The sequence below is a fragment of the Temnothorax nylanderi genome, unplaced genomic scaffold, assembly GCF_030848795.1.
Source record: "Temnothorax nylanderi isolate EJ_2023f unplaced genomic scaffold, tnyl_v1.0 TNYL_tig0092_pilon, whole genome shotgun sequence".
Classification (NCBI taxonomy): domain Eukaryota; kingdom Metazoa; phylum Arthropoda; class Insecta; order Hymenoptera; family Formicidae; genus Temnothorax; species Temnothorax nylanderi.
Window position 1 is genome coordinate 584,944 of NW_027249154.1, and position 22,286 is coordinate 607,229.

Genomic DNA, 22,286 nt, shown 5'->3' on the forward strand with positions numbered 1-22,286 from the left:
TCTCTCTCTCTCTCTCTCTCTCTCTCTCTCTCTCTCTCTCTCTCTCTCTCTCTCTCTCTCTCTCTCTCTCTCTCTCTCTCTCTCTCTCTCTCTCTCTCCCTCCCCCCTCTCTCCCCCCCTGTCTCTCTATCTATCTTTCTCTCTTTCTCTCTCTCTCTCGGTTCTCCAGACAATTACTCATATATTCGCATAATCTTGCACAAGAAAGGAAGAAAGAAGAGGAAAAAATAGAGAGCGCGGGGAGAATGGCACTTTATTTCGAAAATTCACAGAGCGGTAATCTAAGAATTAGTTTGAAGATTATTACGAAATTCATTTTCAGCTTACCATGTTATCAATGAGTCAGCCGTCACCTTGTTATTGTTTACTCTCGCTTAGTTAGTGCTTTAACCATAAGACAAAATTTCTTAGGAAATAATGGATAATCGCGATAATGAATAATGATATAATGTATAATAACCGTGTATAAAGAGAGAGAGAGAGAGAGAGAGAGAGAGAGAGAGAGAGAGAGAGAGAGAGAGAGAGAGAGAGAGAGAGAGAGAGAGAGAGAGAGATTGATTGATTGATTGATTGATTGAATTTATTTATGCCCAAACATCTGCTAAAGGGCAAAGATCAAAATCACAGATACATAGATAAAACGCAAGAAACTTTGAATGCACTACAATGGACCATTGTAATGCATCCAATATACTTAAAAACTGAAGCACAACAAAAAGAAAAAGAAAAAGCAAGATGTAACTTAGTGTAAATATGATGACTCTTAATATAACTCGAGCTAAGGTAACCGCCTGTATGTAGACTTGATAATGATACATAATATAAACCTTAACTAATATAACTATAAATATACGTACAACGCAACTACTACATTATATAACTAGGTAGTGATACTAATGCACCACTGAATACGCACCGATAACCAAGAAGCCAATGCGTTAACCAGATTCGGGTGCAAATAAATACATGCGGAGGAGGTTTTTGAAGGAGGGAAGAGAGGGTGCAGATGTTATGTTGTTAGGAAGAGAATGCCAAAAACGTATTGCAGAAAGACGAAAAGAGTTCCAATATGTTGCGGTTCTACAAAGCGGTATATGAAAAGTCTGCGACGAACTAGTAAGGCGTTCGGATATCCTAAGCGATGAGTCGGGCGAAGTGAAAAGCTCACTCAGGTAGATTGGAGAATGCAGGAACAAGATACGATAAACCTGACAGCCAAGAAAATACAATCTCCTATTCTCAACCGAGAGCCACCCCAGCCGACGCCTGTACGATGTAATATGTTCATCACGTTTGAGATCAAAAATGTAACGTACACAGCAATTTACAAGTCTCTGCAGCTTCGTGTTCAACTCATTGCTTAAACCGTGATAGACGAGGCAGCAGTAATCTACATGGGGCATAATCAACGTCGTTACCAATTTAATTCTTAATTCGGTGGATATAGAGTTTCTGTTAAATTTTAGTCTGTACAACGCACCGTGCATTTCTGCGATACATGCGAAATGTGCTTCTTCCAGGACAGAGTGAGCGTAAAAACAACTCCCAAGTTCCTCACTTCACTAACAAAAGGGATAGGTACCTGGTTTACCGTAATGGGAGGTAGAAGGCTAAGGTCAATATTCCTGACGTAAGCATTACTGCCATAAATCATCACCTTCGATTTGGACGGATTAAGTTTCAGACCATTAGATTCTGCATAATTAAAAATAGCATTTGCATCCCTAGAGATTAATCCAATCTATGACGGATGTTGGCCATGAGAGATAAACCTGAATGTCATCGGCAAATAACATATGAAGTGCATGCAGTAATACCCCTCCTATATCGTTGATAAACAGAGAGAATAAAAGTGGCCCGAGCACAGAGCCTTGGGGAACGCCCGATGACGTATATAGCCACTCCGAGAAGTTCCCAGCATCATCAACCACGGATTGATAGCGACCAGTCAAGTAAGAAAATTTTCGAATAAAAATTTCAAAATTTAACGAATCTATTATATAATAATAAATATAGTTGAATCGTAAAAATCAGATAGCGACAAATTGATTTTATTCGTTAAATTGCTCGTAATCTGAAGTGCGAAGTAAAAGAATTGTGACGGCATACACACTGATGTAGCTTTTGAATTTATGCAAAACCATTCGCGCGAGAAGAGGTGCACCGTGAATACTATACTCCTATCGGCGACAAACGTAAACGCGTTTTCGCGTTTTCATTCGTGGGGCATTTCCGCGAGGCTCGCGAAATCATAAAGAATTCAGAACGCGAACTACCAAGTATTGGGTAACTCGGGATAAGAGTGCGGGAACCACGGCGACGAACTTTTTACGACTCGCTTTAACTCGTAAAGTCGACGCTAGTCGTGCGTTACTGCGATTAACTCTTTCCTCACGGGAAACCCTAAACGCAGACCTAGACGCTCGCGCTGCCGCGCTGGAACAGTAATTCGCCAACACCCGATCGAACGTTAAATGGACTCGGATATCAGGATGTCTTCGCTCCCTTGCAAGGGAAAAAAAATTATGGAAAATTGCGAAACTTCTGTCGACCAGAAATAAGAAAAGTTCGCTGCGAGAAGATCGACGTGCCTCGAGAAGATATTTCTTGTGAAAGAGAGATCGAACGGGTAAGGTAGACTTATTTATATTCTGAGCAAAGTCCTCAAAGAACATATATTATTAACAAAAAATTATATCGCTGATGTAAATAATTAATAAAAACCGCAAAATCTATAAAAGAGTATAAAGAGACTATCTAGAGCGTGTTTCAAACTGATTAGAAAAAGATGTCATTAAAATTAAAATAAAAGATTCTAAATGTACATGTAAGAAAGATGTAAGACAATAAAATATAACGAATAAAATATAACGAAAATAAGAATATGTATGTGCTAAAAATGAACAATATAAATAATTAAAACTTTATCGGAAATGAGTTTATCAGAATGAAAGTACATCGTTTATGTGAAACAACAATTTTCTGATTTGCAAAAACGGGAAGTCCAAAAGTGCGGAAATCAATGCAATGACGATATACGTCGATTTATTATGCTATGCAAAGCGAAGTTAAGTTTTTCTTTCCATTCGTCGTAAATTTCGCGTAAACAAATCCGTGAATTATGCGTTTCTCGATGTAACATGCGCATGCAAATGGAGGAAATGTGATGCGCTATAAATTTGTCGGGCTATAAATTGCATATTGCATTCAGATATGTTTTCGACATCGATCAAATTAAAGGGCTCTCAATGTTATAGCTTTTTTCATTGAAAAAAACATCTATTTCAACTTTCAACTATTGCGATAACAATTCTTATTCTAAATTTACGATTGTAAGATCTGAACCAATTAAAAACAAAATGGTACTTATTTATTAGGTATAATTACGTAATGTATAATATTAGAAAAAATTTATTGCATATATAAACATTATTATTTATATATTAATTGCATTTAAACTGATTTAAAAATATATAAAAGTAAAAAATTTAGTTTATTTAACTTTAAAGTACGATACATATAATAAATGATTAGACTTGTATCACATTGATATTCACTGACAGAGTTCTATTTTTCTAAAAACCACGAGATAAAATACACCGCAACGTAAACAAGCTATCACAGAATAGTTAACGCTCGGTGTTTGAGAATCAGTCAACCGGTTGACCTCTCACATCTGATGTTTAGTTCGTGAATCCCGAAGTTTCACTTCTAACAACTAACACTATACTTACTTGCAGGTTGAAACAACAACTTTCAACTGCTAACCACCTCTGGACCTAAAGTGATAATTGAAGTCAAATTTGCAAGTAACAAAATGAAAACGCAAATGAAAGGAAGAAATATGTGAATAAATTTTGGCATACCAGTAAAATAAAACATTTTAATCTATACGATCTCTTAAACATATATGTTCATTTAATAGGATATTTTATTTCTAATATTATTTGGGAAACTTGCATCTATACATCAACATACATATTATTTAAATAATGGCTTTTTTAAGATATTTTTATTCTTTAGAACTGTTTTAATAATATAGAATATTACATTTTTTTTACTTAATTATTATTAACAGATTTCCTTCACATGAAATTGACTTATAACAGCATTTTCACATTTAATTCAATAATATATGTATATATCGAGAGGATTATAGAAACCTTCCCTTATTTCACTTCACTAGCTGGTCAATCACTATCTCTGTAATTGTGGTAATCAAATTCGTTTATCTCAGCTTGCTCAGTTTGGATCTCCTCCATATACGGACCGAGGTATCGATACTCTATATCCTGCTCGTACGTGACCCATTTCTCCCTGGGTAGATATATCTTCAGGAAACTCAGTTGTATAGCGCGTATGAGCCTGCAAAGCATGCAAAACTGTTACGTGCCTTCGTTCGAGAAGCGCCTGAGTGGCATAACGGGAAAATCAACTGATGCGTAGTCGCAGAATATTCTCGGGGTTTGTAAACGTAAAAACGAGTACAGGAATCTCTCGCGTTAATTTGCAGACGGTGAAAATTTCCGAGACCGGCCATAGAAAAACGCGAATGCCGGAAGTAGGGCGACCCCATCGCGTAAGTTGCTCGTAGAACGCTATCGCGAATGCTAACCAAGTCTCAAATTAAGAAACCTCGTTAAGCGAATTTAGCACTTAATGAAAGAGGCGTCTTAAGTTCTTTGAAGCGTAATGCGATGCGCTGCGTCCGACGTCATTCCCGTCCGACCGGCACATAATTACATATGCATTATAAATTATAAAGAATCTATGTGTAACTGCGAAACACCATGCTGTGCTCAGCAAATCTTTTACATCAGTTAACTTGAAAACACAAATATTAATTTAAAGTTGACAGAGTCTTTTCAATTAAATCTCATTTATTAAGGTAAAATCATATCTGATTGCAATGTAGTTACTTTATTAAATATTAGAGAAAATTAGAGAACTTTTTCTTCTTTCTATTTTCTTGTGTATTTATAACACGTATAAAAATATGCTCTTTATGTTCTTTGTATATTTTCTTTGTTTTATATAGTTATCTATAAATATTGATAACTTTTGCTTTTATTATTAGATTGCTTTTATTAGTGAATTATTATTGGGATCTACATTAAATTCATTATACCTGAAATTTCTGGCATCCAGTACCTCTTCTGGTATTCGACGCAGTGCTTCGCTTACGACGGGATCGTCATAATAGATGATGTCGTGTGTGTAAAGCCCGTATTTGTTGTATCCCGACAAATTAAACACTAATTTTCTCAAAGTGAATTGCCAGCTCTGTCCACAATCATTTTGTACAAAATTCCACCTAGGTAACTTCAGATTTTTCATTAATGTCCAAGGAAATTTCATGTTGGACGACGTTCTCGGAAATCCATAAATCCACTTGTACAACACGTATTAAAACTTTAACCTCCTTATAATAATAACGATTGCACATTAACTTTTAATAGAGATTCAAATGAAGATCACACATCTCTCAATTGTTTCCATCCTTCACATATATGGAAATCATTTTGTATATGATACTGTCTTCAACTAATTTCTTTCATAGATATATCGTACGATATACATAGATATCTATATCGTAATATAGAAATCGATAAAATTATTTTTCATTCCTTAATTAATTGTAGACTTGTTTAAAAAGAGAGCTCATACATTAGTTGTAGTACACCCATATATTTAGTGTTTGTGCAGCAATAGCGACGATTAACTGGGATTGTAAAGAAGTATCAAAAATATCAGCATATTTTCCAAATACTTCTGTGCCACTGACAATGAGTGTGTCGTTATATTTTCCTGCATCCTCTTTATAATTCTTGCTTTTTTGTGAAAACGGACTTGCGATGTGATTATAGTTGAAAGTGAAGCGGATCGAAAAACTGCAAAACCTCGCAAAAATAAAGCTATACCGGAGACACTTTGTCGAATAGCCGGAAAATGAAGAAAAAAGGAGCAAAACGAAGAAAAAAGCCGACCGTGTGGAAGTCATCCGCGTAACAATGCTTTTGCGAGCATCCTGGTCGATTTTCGTATCGTTGTTACATTATCCTGACGCATATTAAAGTAACATCCATAACACTGTCCTAGTTTCCGCAAGTCTTGCTACGCCAATTTTTGTGTAGACGTCAGCTACGCATAATTTTCATTAATAGCATGAATAAAGATACGAATAGAGACTAGTGTATTCTTTAAAACTGTATACTTTAGTTAAAATTGAACGTAAAATCGAGTTTTTATTTAAAGTAAGCTAAATGCATTGAGAAATATAAAATTCACAAAATAAAATAACAAAAGATACATTTTCATAGATTAGTATCTATAACTTAAATGTATATACGTATGTTATGAGGGTATTTTGGAATTATTTTCCACTGTCGTAATTATGATTGTACTTTAACACTAATGGAGACTCATTAAAAATAGCACGATGAAAAGAGAGAGAGAAAGAGAGAAAAAAAAGATAAAGATTACTTATCTCTATATATTTAAAAATCAGGGATAAGAATGACTCTGCAAGTGTGTACGAGATGCGAATAATATGTTTAACGACAACAGAGCCTTAGAAGCACTTTCAACGCATTATCACTGTTGTTGGAGACAACACCGTTACGCAAAAGAGGATAGAGCTGAGTCACGAAAATCGAATGCGAAGGCGGCAAAACGACTACACATGGTTCTTCCGCGTTTTTGTTGTGAGCTGTTGCCGGTGATTTATGCCGGAGATGGAACCGGGACAGCTATCGTCGGTGCGTATATTCCTCGCATAACTTCTACAAGAACGCGCGCGTGACTACAACCGTATTCATGAAGCAACGTCGCCCTTCGATGTGCTACCCTTTGTATGCAGCGTGCATACAGGATATCACAGAAGTTCCGGTTTCAATTTTAGATGGATTCTCCTTGGCAAATTTGAACCGAATTTTTTCTGAACATAGGCTAAACTGATCAGTTCAGTTACTGAAAATTTATATCTAATTCCATTAAATTTGTCTAATTCCACGAATTAAAAAAATTGATTGTGCACAAAAAGTTTAAAATGAAATTGATGGATATTAAAAGTGGATGACTGTATTAAAGGCGACATTTAAATGGCATTGTAAATAATTATTTTCATAGTAGACAGATATTCCTCTATTAATCATTGAATTAATAATTACGGTTACTGTGAGTTGATCATAGCACAGAACACTGGATAAATTTCTGCTTGTGTACTTGCTGGGAATCGCGAATGCGCTGATTCATCGCCGATGATCCTTTATGCAAGTCGTTGCATTTTTTAATGCATCTTTTTGTTAGATATATTACCTTTTCATATGCTTTTTCGCGCTTTCATCGTGTAATTCATATATATCAAACTGCGTACGCGCATGTAATTTTCTGAATGTCCAAAACGTGATGTTCAACCGTCAGGACCGTTTTAAACAGAGAAAACACTTCCGCTCTGCATCTCATGTCCTGCTCAATGCGCTCTGATGAGTTGTATAGTTGCGACGCCTCCACATAACGCTCTACGTGACGAAACTTTTTGATATTTTATGTCCGGCTATGTTGCAGCGTAATTAGACATATCGCAAAATATCCACGAAAATTAAATTATATATAAGTGTAAATACAATTCCTAAAATTTTGACATTTATATTATGTACAGTTATGAAATTATGCGTTTCTTTTTGCAAATCGAATAAATTATAGTTACAATTTTGGAATATATTGAATGTGCAGCAATTTCTATAACAAAACAGAATTATTATTTCTTAATTCTAGGAACATTGATACATCCACAAATTCTCAAACTCTTAAAATTAACTTTGTACACTAAGCTGTTCGCGTTTATGAAATTTGGATACTTTTTGCAATTTTTAAATATTTTAAACAATGCATCTTTTTTCAACATAGACATTATTCATCTTTTTATTATGGCCGTATTCAGAACATTAAACTTCACGCATCGTAATTTCTGTTAGAGTGATAAAACTGTAAAATAGGAATCGCGTTCCAATAATACCGCGTATCCAGTATTATAGCTTTATACGATCGCCGAACAGCACAGAGTGGAGAAGAAAACATTATCCTAATCCACTGGCAAGGAACTGAAGTCAAGAAGAAACTCTTGCATCCATAAAGAACGCGATGTGCTGTAAGAGTTTCAAATTGCGAAATCTCGATGAGATGAGACTCCTCTCGAGAATAGTGCCGATTTCCGGTAGCGCGATCTTCGTAAGAACCTCATGCACCGTAAAACTTATTCGGAAATTTTTGTGTACCGCGCGCTTTTGTCTCTCCTCGAAGTATCTACTTCGATTTTCATCCCGTAGCGAAATGTCGATCGATAGTGACTCTCGTCGCGGATACAGGTCTCGCCCTTTTTTTTACGAGCGACACTATCTTCTGCGTTCTGCCTCGCTTTTATTTGGTGGCGGGAGTAATCGCTCCCCCTCCCCCCTCCGAACCAGTATGATATATATTATCGTGAAAAGGATACTTTCATCGAAGAACGCGTCCTTTCAGTTTTATTCGCCATTATTTCCTCGCCATTGAGTAAAATTTGGGATGCAAGTATACTGCGAGAAGTATCATTCAACTAAAATGCAACTGAATCAAAGGTTTAAGTGCATAAATTATGTTTTCTTATTTATCAATTTTGTAACATGTTTCGTATATCTTCTATAGTTATAGTTCTATAATACATTAGAAATGTTTAAATTATGTGGATTTAATTACGGCACAGTTTACGGTGCTACTCTCTCGATATGTTTACGCTTAAATTAAGAACATAAGTATGTCTACTCATAAAATCTTACTAATGTTATATATATATATATATATTTAACTGAAAAATTGATTAACGCATAAATATAATCTTTATTATATTATTCATAAAAATCATGATAAATTAATGCTCCAATTTCTTGATCTTAAATTCTTATCTTTATTTCTTAATAAGATAATTTGCATAAATGTACATTGTACAAATAATAATGCGATAAAATTCTGTACTTTGCATAGAATAAAGATGCGCCGCGCGTGATACAATTCTCTACAAATAAAACAATAAAATTGAAAGCTCCTTTGCTTTCATTCTCAATTATAAATTTAAGAAAAAATTCTCTCCGTGCATATGAAAGAAAAGCAAAATAAAAAACATGTGCAAAAGGCGACACAGGAAAGTTTCTCTACAGCATCAATAAAATGGGGATTGACTCTCGAGTTGGAATTTCAAAGCGTTAATCAGCTGTAGCTGCATGCTCTCCCAGAGCAGCAACAGCAGCAGCAATTTTCGCAAACGTTCAAAGAAAATTCACTATCTCTGAAAAAGCGAGATTTTCCTCGTTACGTACGTATCAATGACATCAGAAGCTCATTCATGTTGTTTAAATTGCAGGTGAAGCTTTACAAGTCACTTAAATACCGGTATTTGAGCTTTGATTCTGTTTTTTATTTTACAATTTTGAAAATAGAAGGTAATAAAAAACTTGAGCTTATAAAACAGTTAAAAATTTGTATGGTTAGATATAAGTTCTTTTTATACTTATTTTATATAAAAGTCTAATTAAATTTTTTGTAAGAACTAAAATTAATTTATATTGTTTTACTTTTATTAATTTTTTTCTTAAAAATTGAAAAGCTTTGACAGCAACGAATCTTCTCTTAAAAATGTATTGCATATATTTAATACAATTATTATTAATCTTTTTAATTGTGTATTGTGCTATGCCGTGCGTATCGTTGTGAAGCATTTACAATTAATAAAATATAATAAAACATAGTATAATTACAAATATGTTGAAAATTTCATGAAATATACTTTAATATATTTGTAGGCTATCAAGATCCAGTCTGACTAAAGATGACATTTCTCTATATTTAATTGTAATATGTTTTTGTTTGATGAAATTTAATATTTATATTTATTTACCCCTAAAACATATAAATAATTTTACAAGAATAATACAAACGTATTTCAGATATTTCGCATATTTCTATTATCATATTTCACATGAAAACTTACGAAAGGAAAATCTTTCGTTAACAAAGTGTTAGAATATCTTGGACAACGTTTTATGGAAATGCAATCATAATTCCACTGCTATGTAGGTCAGCATAGTGACATTTCGGTCAATAATTACTCCTGCCGGAAATGAAACGGCAGCCATCTTGCACCTGCAAATCGAACGGATTGGCAAATTGAGGAAATTAACCATAGCAAAGAGAAATTCGATTTCTCTAGGAATTGACGATTTCTCGAGAATGCGAATCAATCGACTTGGAAGTGATGGTACCAATTGAATGGCAAAAACTAAAATAGGAGCCGGGATTACACGAGAAGTACTAAAAAGATTATAAATATAAATATAGTGATATACAAAATTAGAATTTGGCAACATCTTTATTAAAATGTATATATGTATATAATGCTTAATACAATAATACATAACAATATGTATATACTTATAAACGCATATTAATATAAATATTATTAACACAATAAAATATGACAGTAAATAACATTTCTTAACAATTTTGCAATGATATAATTAAAAACAAGATATAATTTTGAACAAATATGATTTGATTTAAAACAGATAATGTTACTAATAAAAAAAATATTTTATTTATGTATAAAAATGTTGTTTATAAATTAATAAAAATTTATGCATTGAAGCGTAAATCTACTATTGCAACTTATTCGTTTTTTCCGAGATACGTTTTCTATACTAAAATTCGTCGCGTTTATGATAATAATTGTGAGTTTTATTAAACCGATTCCTGGGCCATACGGTACTCAAATACACTTCCGCGTTCTGTAAAACTATGCAGACTGCTGTTAGATTTTGAATCTTTGTATTTTGATGCAGATCTTGTTTTTAAATGTTGAGAATCATAAGTTTTCAAACAGATTGAAGATCTCTCAATTTGCTTCTCTTCGTAAACGGAACCATAACCACCACCACCTGGAGTTTCCATAATAAACTTATCCTGTGAAGAAATTGAAACTTGATGAGAAATTGTTAGCTAAACTTTCGTAATAACAATAATTGCATGTTATTAAAATGAAAATATCATATTGGTAATACCAAAATAAGCTAAGAGGCAATTTATGTCTTAAAAGATTACGTTCTTTTTTTAATTAATACAATTTTTAAGTACTTAATTTTCTTTAAATTGGCACATATATTTTATAATTTTATTTTATATAATTCCATTATATATATTTGAGATAAAACGGGTGTGTTACATAAAATGTATAAATAATAATTGCTGCTGTCTATTTTATAATTTGTATTACTGTTGTATATTAAATGCTATTACAAATAAAGATATACTCCGTCATAATTGTTTACCGCGCGCGCTTTAATATTTAATATGGTTTGACGGGTACAAAGACATATACATACAATATTTCAGACAACCGACGACTGTTGAATTTATTATTATTAAATTACGAGTTTATAATTATTAAATGCAGCGGGAAGAGATAACCAGGACCGAGAAGCAGTCACGTTACGCTGCTACGAGTTTTTGCATGTGGGCGCGGCTATGTACACAGTGCAACTTTTGACCAAACCACTGCAAACTATTCCATCGAAACTCTGAAGCAATACCGTGCCGCAAAATAACGTCATCAAAATTTTTGGAAAATTGCATTTACCCTTGGCATAAAATCAAATCGCATATTAATCGAGATTTATAGCACAAATCACAAAAAAAGCAAAATACGTTAGTCACATTTACATATATAGAGAGTCTTAAAAAATTATTAGATATGTATGTGAACAATAAATTATGTTTATATTTACTACTTGATTATAAAACGGATTTATCATTTTAAAGGTAGGATAATTATTAAAAGAATTTCTATGTAAATATTGTTTAGTACAACGAAAAGTAAAAATTTTCTTGATAATTATTTAATTTATTGCAGGGCAGATTAAATAAAAAGACCGAGGAGTAAATTGCAAAGACAAGTATAATACACTAATGAAAGGCAAAAGAATTAGCAAATTCCGGTATATACACCTGTATATGGTAATCGTTATGCTCTTGGCGCTAACTGCTACTGAAATATTCGCGGAAACGTGCATGGATACACATCCGCCGTAAACTCTCATACTCCGATAAATGCGAAAAGAAATTTTGCAAAGCTCGGTGTTAGTTGATATGCACAGTGTAGTTTCGTGTAATTTCTATCGCTTTTTCTTTTTATTATTTTTTATCTTTACTTGACCTGTCTTAAATTTTTTTTATTTTGCTTGAGAAAATAGACATTATAAAAACCAAATGTATTTTTTCCAAATGTACAATACTCCATTTTTTTAAATAAAAACAAGAGAAAAGTTTGACAAGAGAAGATTTAGCTAAAAGAGCATTTATAGCATTTTATGAGTATTTATAACTTATAATTTATAACACGAGAGATGCGAGTATCGATTTAACATGCCTTTTTTTAGATAGGATATACATATGTAAAAGTACGAGTCAAATGTTAAATATTATGTTGAACATAAAATATTATTAAATTTTTATAAAATGTTTAAAAATGTACTATCTTTCTCTTTGACATATCTATTTCTAAATAATTTTTTTAAATTTTTGACTGTATATAATATTGAATTTGAAATAAAACTATAAATCTCTCAGATTACATCGGACTTATAGAATTGCATAGTTTTGAAAAAAGTTTCTTCATGTATTCGTTTTGATAAAAAATGATACATCGAAAGTTTTCCGTTTTTAAGAATTTTAAATGTCCACATGCGACCTTTTCCTACTATCTAATAATACTCATACATTCGCCGCAAAAGAAATTATTTTACCTCTTGCTGCGCGCACACTATGAACATAGTGTGGCACACAACAGATCTTATTTTACCGGGATACAGTTTTACGAGCTAACATAAACTATAAAAACCATTTCTTCGCCACTCTGCTATCCTTTAAATTTAATTGCGCATTTGTTAAATTTTATTTTTTTTTCTCCAGAAGAAACAGATATGTATCAATTCATTATTTATTAATTGATACAAATCATTTTCTACGAAAATTAAGTATTGTTTTATTTTTATGTATATAAAGCATCCATAGTTTGTATTAAGATCAAATTTGATAAGATTTTGATTTATTACCTCTTTTATTTAATTATAAAATTTACTTTCTCCAATATGTATTATAATTAATATAGTTCAAACTGTAGGGTGCATAAATTTAATTAATGTTATATTATGGTAAAATAATGAATTGTTATAACTTGTTATAATATACTTTGGAGCATATTGCTTTTTTAATAAAGTCTGTGAGATATATTGTTTTTGCCAAAGATATTATTTAAAATTGCTTACCCCCGCATAAACTGGAACGGCAGCCTTCGGGCCTAAATTGATCCGTCTGCCATCAGCCCGCACCAAAATATTTAAGCCACATGCTCCATCCTCACCACCATTATATCCAGGTGGATGATATACTCTCCGCTCGGTTAATACAGATAAGGTCATCGGAGCTCTGCGAACAAATATTTAAAAAAACTTTTAAGTAAAAGTATTTTTTGCACACAGTTGTTTTTTATTTATAACATAATTTTTTAATAAAAGAAAAATTTATACAAATAGCCATAGTCCATGGTATGTATAGAAATTTGGGATTTAAAAAAGTTTAATCACCTAAATATCATTTCACGCACAGCACCGTCGCCACCGATATAAGCTCCATTACCACCACTTCCAGGTCGAATAGAGAAGCGGTTAAGTATAATTGGATAGCGAAGCTCGAGTATTTCTGGATCTGTGATTCTCGTGTTGGTCATGTGCGTGTGAACGGTACTTCTGCCGTGCCATGTCGGTCCCTGAGGAACACAAATATGTTTGCTAAAGAAATATCTATACCATATATATACCGCCAAGCTAAAATAAGACGGAAGATGTTATATCTTTTTTTATCTTATATACATTAACTTTTATGTGGTACAGAAAGATAATAATTATTATTTCTATATCTTCTAATTCTATAAAATTAAAAAAAAATCTTTTTTCTCAATTAATTATTTTAGATAGCTCGTTATTTTCTTAATTATTTAAATAACTCATTAATTAAAACTCATTTCAAGACTCGAATATATATCTGAGATTTATAGTCTCTTCTTCTTACTGCTCCACTGCCACCGGCAACTGTCTCATAGTAACCCCATTCCTCAGTGCCGAGAGTTACGTTGTTCATACAACCCTGTGACGCCGCGCAAATTTCGAAAGCTGCTAAGATTACGTCAACAATACGCTGAGATGTCAAGACGTTGCCACCAACCACCGCCGCATCATCCGAGGGATCGAGTAACGATCCCTTAGGGATAATTATTTTCACAGGCTTCAAACAACCCTACAGAAATGGAATGAGATCAATTCTACTGTTAGATTTCCCTAAGAAAATCCAAGAGGACAGTACCTGATTTAATGGTATGTCACGGCCCACCATACATCTCAAACAATAAATTACCGCAGACAAAGTTATGGCACGCGGCGCGTTGCAGTTACCCCATACTTCACAACCTGTTCCACTGCAAATTTAGATTTTGTCTTCAAATATCTTGTAAATTACTACAATTTATAATATGTCATATAAAATTATTATAAAATAGAATTTTTCAAAAAGCAATGAGAAAAGTAGCAAAATACTATATCGTATTTTTTAAAGATTATTATTTAGAGAACAAAGAAATGTTATATATTGCGTTGAGAAATGTATAGCAATAATAAATAAGACCAGTCTTTGATAAAATTAAATAGCAAAATTACGATTATCATAAATACTGGCAAATATCAATTAAAAGCATACCTAAAATCGAAAACCGCTTCACCCTTGTTGATATCGAGATCCACATGTAACTTGATGGGACTACCGTTATCAAGGTAATCGACGGCATCGATTTCGGTTTCTTTTCCTCTTTGCATTTTAATTCTCGTACCTATCGATCTTAACATTTCTCGAACGGCAACTTCGGCATTGCGTTGAATATAATCCATATATGCTTGAACTACCTCGAGACTGTATATATCAATCAGTTCGTTTACCAGTTGAAAACCCTTACAGAAAAGTAATCATATTTTATGTATATTTAACTTATGTAAATTTGATTGAATTTAAATGAATGATCAAAAATTACTTTTTGATTCGCTGCGATCTGAGCTTTGAGGTCACTGATGTTGTTCGAGAGATTTCTGGTCCCCGAACTTCCCGGTATTTTGCCTGGGGCCATCAAAGCATCCGTTAGTTCTTTTTCTCTGAATACTCCCTTATGTACTAGCAGAAAACTTTTAAAGACGGCGCCTTCCTATAAAAAAAAATACAACTTTTACGTACACAATTCTTTTAAAATCCAAAACGGAACTATGTTCTCTCGTACTTGACTCAGGCTCGTTGAATGAGGTGGCATAGAGCCCGGCGTGATACCACCGATATCAGCATGATGACCACGACTGGCCACGAAGAATACCGGTGCAGGCACATCTCTATGATACATATAAAATTTTTGTCAAAATACTTACTAATTGTTTAATAAATAAGAGAGAAAATTAAAATATTTAGCTTCAAAATATTAGCAATGTTTCTCCTTTCGTTAAAGCATCGTGTCTATAATAAGATTCGTGTAACGTTTCCGTCCATTAAAATTTGTTTTCATACAGAACGCAGGGAATGCACAAACCTGTAAAATACTGGCGTGATGACTGTCAAATCTGGAAGATGGGAACCGCCTGCTAATGGATGATTAGCGAGAATGACGTCTCCCGGCGTGAACTTTCCATTAAATGCTTTCATCTGGTATTGCACGGTTTCTTGCATCGCACCCAGATGCACCGGGATATGAGGTGCGTTTGAAACAAGACCGCCGTCAGGGCCAAAAATTGCGCACGAAAAGTCCAATCGTTCTTTAATGTTAGTGGAGATTGAAGTTCGTTGAAGTACCCTGCCAAAAATTGAAAAAATATATATTATCATCTTTAAAAGCACCGTAAAAATAATTATTGTATTTAAAACGTTGAAATTATTTACTGACGTACGTACCGACCCATTTGTTCAGCAATGCTCATAAAACGATGCGAAAAGATACTGAGCTGAATACTATCGAGATCAGTGGTGACTTTCGTTCGTCGACCTTGCCCAATCGTGATTTTTACATCACCGCGACAAGTGATTTCCGCAGTACAGTCTGGTTCCACTAATAATGTGCTCAAACTATCCATAATAATGGCGGGACCACGTAAAATATCTCCAGGGGATAACAAAGGTAACTGATAGACTTCTGTTTCCTGATAGCCACCTTCGAAGTACACCATAGTGGTCTAGAAAATTCATATTTTCAAAATTTCTGAACTATCTTTGATTGATAATAAAGTTCAATATTAAGTTTCAAAAATTAAATTTGATTTGGATACAAGAAAAAATAGTTTAATAACTATTTAACATATTATCTGCATTCTTTATCTAACTTTTTCAGCTTTTGGCGAAGCTTGTGAAGGAGGTAATGTGGGATCTTCAGGAATTTCAGTTTTTCCACTTCCTCGAACTCTCACATCATCGACTAAAATCTTGCGGTCTGGTATCGTAAAGCCAAATTCTGTCTTATACCTAATTATAATTTTAAAATAGTTTGTTAATAAGTATAATTAAAAAGAGAACTGCTTTCCAATCAAACGCTTACCTATCTAGAAAAGTAGTGAGAAAATCTCCGTGTCTAGTTGTGGTGCTCGCTAAATTTTCTTTTGTAGGGGTGCACATTAAAGCGCAATCAGTGCCGTCATAACGTAAGTGTAGAAATGGTTCCGTCTTTATTTGAGAATCAGCAAATCCTTGTGCGCGAAGTCTACCTCTGACTTTGGCTTCCATCGCGTCCAAACGATCATCCAAGCGGGCGAAGTTTTCTGTAGAAATGCGGAAAGAATATCAATATGAAGGAACGCGCAAGAGATAATTAATGAGAGAGAAAGAGAATTCTCTGTTATCATAAATCACCGCGATTGTAAGTTTCGGCGCTTGGTTCTTGTGCCTCTTCAACAACATCTGCCAATGCCATTCCGTAAGCTGACAAAATGCCGGCATACTTGTGGACAAAAACCGTACTTATGCCCAACGATCGAGCGATTGCACAGGCATGTTGTCCTCCGGCACCGCCGAAACATGCCAGGACGTGACGCGAAGTATCGTAGCCCTTTGCCTATCTCAAGAAGAAAACTGAAGCTGATTTAAGAACAATCACGGTGCGTTATCGTGTTAATAATAATGCAGTTGCGTCACAGCAAAAGCTAGAAACGAACGTCGACTAAAAAATAAGCTCGATTTAACTGTACCTGAGTCAGAGCGCGAATCGGTCGGCACATGGTCTCATTCGCGACTCTGATAAACCCCATTGCCACTTCATCGATCGACATTGCTTCATCCTTCTTTAAAAATTCATTGATCTGTAACATATACGGTTATTTTGTATGTCCAAAGTAATACAATAAATCTTTTCTCATGTTTAGAGAAAAGTTTATTCTTTCACAAAATATAAGATTTAAAATGTAAATATATTTTTATAAAGATATTTTTTTGTGTAATGTGTAAAGGAGATTACCTCGTAGGTAAGTTTTGTGAACATACTCAACGTACGAGATACGTCGAGCGGCTCGTTTTCCTCAGAGCCAAAAATTTGGGGGAAGTATTCGGGCAGTAAGCGACCCAGTGCGAGATTGGCGTCCGTTACGGTCAGTGGACCGTCCTTTTTGTAACACGCCGGTCCAGGATGGGCCCCCGCGCTCTCAGGTCCGACTTCGAAGAGACCGGACCTGAAGAAAAGCATCGACCCACCTCCCGCCGCAACTGTATTGACATCCAACTTGAACCCAATTTTTTATTTCAGCAAAATACACTCTTCACGAGAAAACGCAGTTTAATATTTTTTTAGGAAGGACCAAGATTTCAATATGTATTTTAAACATTATAATAATATTTATTTTTAAAAAAGAGAGATACCTGCGGAGCTTGTATAGCGACGCCTGCCGTAGTGCTCTCGTAAACGTGCTCATAACTTCCTCCGTATCGACTTACATCAGTAGATGTGCCGCCCATGTCGAACCCGATTACTGGTAGATTAGTCTCCTTTCCATAAGTCGTCATCGCGTACCCAACGACGCCACCAGCTGGTCCAGAAAGTATAGCACGTGATCCATTAAAACTTTAATATGCCAACAAAACAAAATATTGTTTAATTTTATAGAGTAATAAGAAAAATCCTTAAAAATGACCCCCAAAAATAGACTTACGAATTCATAGGTGTTAATCCGCCATCACTCTGCATGAATAATACGTTCACATCTTTCAAGTTGTCTTTAAATCCCGAAGAGAAAGTCTACAAAATTATTTATTATAGTTTAGAAATAGAAACTCGTATCTTAAATATATATTTTAATTATTATTTTAGAGAGAGAGAAAGAGAAAATGACTTTGTACAAGTAATTATAAAGTAATCCAAATTATATATACATATATGTATAATTATAAAGATAACATTACCTGTAGATAATTTTTAATGTGTGGCGTCAAATAAGCATCTGCACACGCTGTAAAGCCTCTAGGAACCATTCTTGTCATTGGCATTACCTCGTGTGAAAGAGACACTTGTGAGAAACCTGCTTCTCGCGCTAATTCGCCAACTCTGATCTCGTCAGCTGCATAACTATATCGTAAAAATATAACAGCAGAATTAAAATAAATGTCTGATTGAAATTCAAACAAATTATAAACAGAATGTACTAGAAAATAATTAAAAATTTTAAAAAATTTTTAGTTACAAAAAATTTTTATTCAAACAGATGCATTTACTAACGTATAGCTATGTGCCAGAACGACAGCGAGACTATCTATTTTCAAATTACGAAGTGTTTTCAAATCTTCCTTCAATTGTGCCTCATCAAGTTCTTGAATAACGAACAGATCCTCGCCGGTGGAACCTTTTACCCTTCGCCACGACTGGTTTTCCATACGACAACTTCCCGGCAGAGCAGGAATTACCCTGCATTTTACTCCTATTACATATTTGTACAAAACCTGCGGCATCGCTATCTCCTGTAAATATTTAGCAAAAGATGATTCAAATGATAAATTTAATACGCTTATAAATTTCTTCGCTATATATTTCACGGTAAAGCGATATACGCTTTGAACATAAGTATCTGTTGAATTCAACTATACGAACCAAATCGAAAATATTTGGCCGGGACTGATTACCGATGTACAGAAGATCCATGAAACCCTCATTTATTAAAAGCGCCATTTTCGCGCCCTTCCTTTCCAATAACGCATTAGTGGCGACTGTTGTTCCCATTCTGATCCATCCTATATTCGAAGTGTCGATTGTGCCATTCATTTTAACGTCAGTTTCCTAAAATTAATAAACATTTTGTAATATATATATAATATGTTAGAAATAATTTCAAGAATTTTATAAGATATTTTGTACAAAATATTGGATTACGCTATTCTGTGTAATACAATTTAATATTATCTTATCGTATCTTATATCTTCGCTCACAAATTTCTTCACGCAACTTTTATACAATTTATTTAATTTACAGTTTTACTATAGCTTCGGTTTTACAAATTACATACTTGTCAACTACTGGCTGCAATTCATTGTTGTAGATAAAAAAATTATAACACTTTTTTTTGTTAATAAGATCTAAATGATATAAAAATTGTAAAATTATCTTTTTATAATATTTAATTATTTCTGACATACCTCTGCTAATATTCTACGGATGCCTTCTGTCGGCGCATCGTTATAATTACTAGGATCTACCGAGAGTAATTTCATAACTCGGATTTTCCCTCCAGGGCATCTAGCGTATATATCAGTGAAAGTACCCCCACGATCTATAGAGAATTGGAATTTATCTCCCATTGTTGGCCGTGAATCTAAAACTGTAAAACTAATAAAAAAAAAAGAAATTTTATTTGTTATACTATCAAAAGTAATTCTCAGAATTTACGTAAATTTTAAAATATTTCTTTATTTATTATTGCAATTAATTTATATAGGCCGCAAAAGAATATTTTATTATTTATTATTGTGCTTAATTTTCTTACAGAATACAATATATCTTACAATAGTATAATTTTTATTGTAATATACAGGATTCTCTCTGTAGTACAAGCGAGAACAAAGTAATTCCTCATGTCAAAGTAAAATCAAAATTGTAGAATAATTTTTTTTTCAAAAAGTTTTGTTTTTAAAATAAACATTTTTGAAAGTCTATCAAATACACGTATACTTGACTATGTTTCAACAAATGGATTTTGCTATGGATTATTATTTCTATTCGTGTTTATGTTTGTGGACATCGACATGATTTGTTTTCTATCAGTCCAGAGGTCCAGAATCTTGCTTAGCTATCAGTTTTTGCCAAGTTTTCGCGATGGAAAGATAGCAAGGGAGTTTACTGATATGATTCTTGCTTTAAGAGCCTGTGACGATAACGCATCCACTGCAGCTCGCTACTACACAGACAACGTTAGCCGAATCGGCACTCTCATAGACGAATAATACAAAAAGTGGAGCAAATGCTCTCTCTGAAAGTAGCTCGTTTATTTCACCCCAAACTTAGCAGAAACTAATAGCTAAGCAAAATGATAAGACTTATAGAAAATAAATCGTGATATTACCGATGTCCACAAACATATAAACACGAACAAAAATAGCAGTTTATAGCGCAAGATCCGTGGAGGCATAATTAAGTACACTTGTAGTTGATAGATTTTCAAAATTGTTTATTTTGAAAACAAAGTACGAAAAAAATTATACAATTCCGATTTATTTTAACACGAAAATTGTTCTCACTTGATTTCGCTCGCACCCCATATATAGTTAAAACTGCTATGATACTATTACATTATAACAAAATGTAATAAATGACTTGTAATTTATATACACGTTGTAATAAATAACTATAAACTCAGTTTTGTCAAATTTTAAACATAATTCATATTTTACTTAACAATAATTCGCTCGCTTATATACGAAAGCAAGTACCTATACGCAACGATGAATTAAGCACGGCTCTTCTGATAAAAAACTAATTATGTCGCTCGCATAAGAGAAGATTTAATTACCTGATAAAAGATTTTGAAGGTTTCTTTCATTTTTAACATGATATTTTAGCGTGTAATAACGTTAATAAGATATTAATCAGGCTTTAAAACCGCGAGCAAAAACAAAATAAAACGTTCTAAGAAAGAAATAAAAATGCAATGAGTTGAAATTTATAACTTATATTTTCGCATATGCGCGCAAATAGCTCGGTATTCGTATGCCAGCTGTTATTCCTACATCAATACGTCGTCGGGCAAATTCCACTGTCGATAATAATTACTGTTATGATAGATAATTTTATTATAATATAATAACATTACCGTAACGTTGAATGCAATGTATCGCTAATATCTTCTTGACACTATATATTAGATATTCGTTCCACGACAGCGATGTCGACAGCACCGGTCTACGACATTGGAGCAACTGCGAACTGTGACTACAGGAGGGAGCACGAGGAACATCAACAGCAAGGTTTTCATATGAAGGTTCTCAAACAGAAATGGTAAGTCGATACATCAGCTGTACACAATACAATAATCACAGTAATTTTTAATTTAGAATTAATAAGCAAATTTATTATATTTCCATTTGTGACGCAAACGAAATTGGATTGAAGAAAATTTTATGATAAACAATATAAAAATATTGTATAAAAATATAAATAAGAAAATTATATATTTTCTTTCCTTACTTCATTTTACTACATTTTATATATTATTAAAAAATATATAACATAATTTATATTAACTTGATAAGATGCCATGCTCTCTTTGAAATAGACTTATTCTTTCGGTTACGTTTTTATTTGGAAATTATTTAACAAACAATGTAAGATTCTTGAGAAAATTAATAATATTCTTTACTTATGTAATAATCATAGCATAATTAAAAGTTAACATTGTTATAAAATATACCCTTGATTATGGACATATATCACATTAAAAGTAATGCAAAAGTGATCACAATGAGTATCACTGATCAAGAGACTGCGCACAAACCAACCAGACAATATATCGGGTGAACAAAAAGTAATATATTAAGAAACATAGACAAATTTTCATTTATTTCACCGACTAATTATTTCTCTGAGAAATAACACACTGTCAATATTAAGCTTTTTATAATTCCAGACCTCTTAAATATTAATATTATTTAACGAATT

General features: G+C 33.3%; 2 protein-coding genes and 1 long non-coding RNA gene across 3 annotated transcripts; 1 reads left to right on the top strand and 2 right to left on the bottom strand.

The window, feature by feature from the left end:
* The first annotated feature begins 1,576 nt into the window (after window positions 1-1,576).
* LOC139775090 (uncharacterized) lies at window positions 1,577-3,872 on the top strand. The gene is made up of 3 exons (XR_011718732.1): window positions 1,577-1,952; window positions 2,414-2,629; window positions 3,741-3,872. It is a non-coding gene; the product is annotated as an uncharacterized lncRNA (long non-coding RNA).
* A 318-nt stretch (window positions 3,873-4,190) lies between these two features.
* On the bottom strand, window positions 4,191-5,385 carry LOC139775091 (cytochrome b-c1 complex subunit 7). The gene is made up of 2 exons (XM_071710818.1): window positions 5,129-5,385; window positions 4,191-4,365 (listed from the first exon to the last, which is right to left on the bottom strand). Exons 1-2 carry the CDS (start codon window positions 5,356-5,358, stop codon window positions 4,191-4,193), a joined length of 405 nt encoding a protein of 134 aa, XP_071566919.1. The 5' UTR covers window positions 5,359-5,385.
* A 4,995-nt stretch (window positions 5,386-10,380) lies between these two features.
* Window positions 10,381-21,571, bottom strand: LOC139775088 (5-oxoprolinase). The gene is made up of 22 exons (XM_071710817.1): window positions 21,442-21,571; window positions 19,772-19,961; window positions 19,229-19,414; window positions 18,860-19,098; window positions 18,547-18,709; window positions 18,297-18,382; window positions 18,007-18,208; window positions 17,609-17,869; window positions 17,343-17,453; window positions 17,008-17,209; window positions 16,697-16,916; window positions 16,485-16,623; window positions 16,060-16,337; window positions 15,701-15,961; window positions 15,401-15,506; window positions 15,161-15,328; window positions 14,833-15,080; window positions 14,443-14,554; window positions 14,152-14,376; window positions 13,668-13,849; window positions 13,350-13,509; window positions 10,381-10,989 (listed from the first exon to the last, which is right to left on the bottom strand). Exons 2-22 carry the CDS (start codon window positions 19,931-19,933, stop codon window positions 10,768-10,770), a joined length of 3,933 nt encoding a protein of 1,310 aa, XP_071566918.1. The 5' UTR covers window positions 19,934-19,961; window positions 21,442-21,571; the 3' UTR covers window positions 10,381-10,767.
* Between the last annotated feature and the right edge of the window lie 715 nt (window positions 21,572-22,286).

Coding starts and splice junctions, on each gene's coding strand:
- LOC139775091 (XM_071710818.1), bottom strand. CDS start 5,358: ATGAAATTTCCTTGGACATTAATGAAAAATCTGAAGTTACCTAGGTGG. Junction 4,366..5,128: donor CTGGATGCCAGAAATTTCAG/GTATAATGAATT, acceptor CATGCTTTGCAG/GCTCATACGCGCTATACAAC.
- LOC139775088 (XM_071710817.1), bottom strand. CDS start 19,933: ATGGGAGATAAATTCCAATTCTCTATAGATCGTGGGGGTACTTTCACT. Junction 19,099..19,228: donor GGCCAAATATTTTCGATTTG/GTTCGTATAGTT, acceptor AAATATTTACAG/GAGATAGCGATGCCGCAGGT. Junction 15,962..16,059: donor ATTGCTGAACAAATGGGTCG/GTACGTACGTCA, acceptor AATTTTTGGCAG/GGTACTTCAACGAACTTCAA.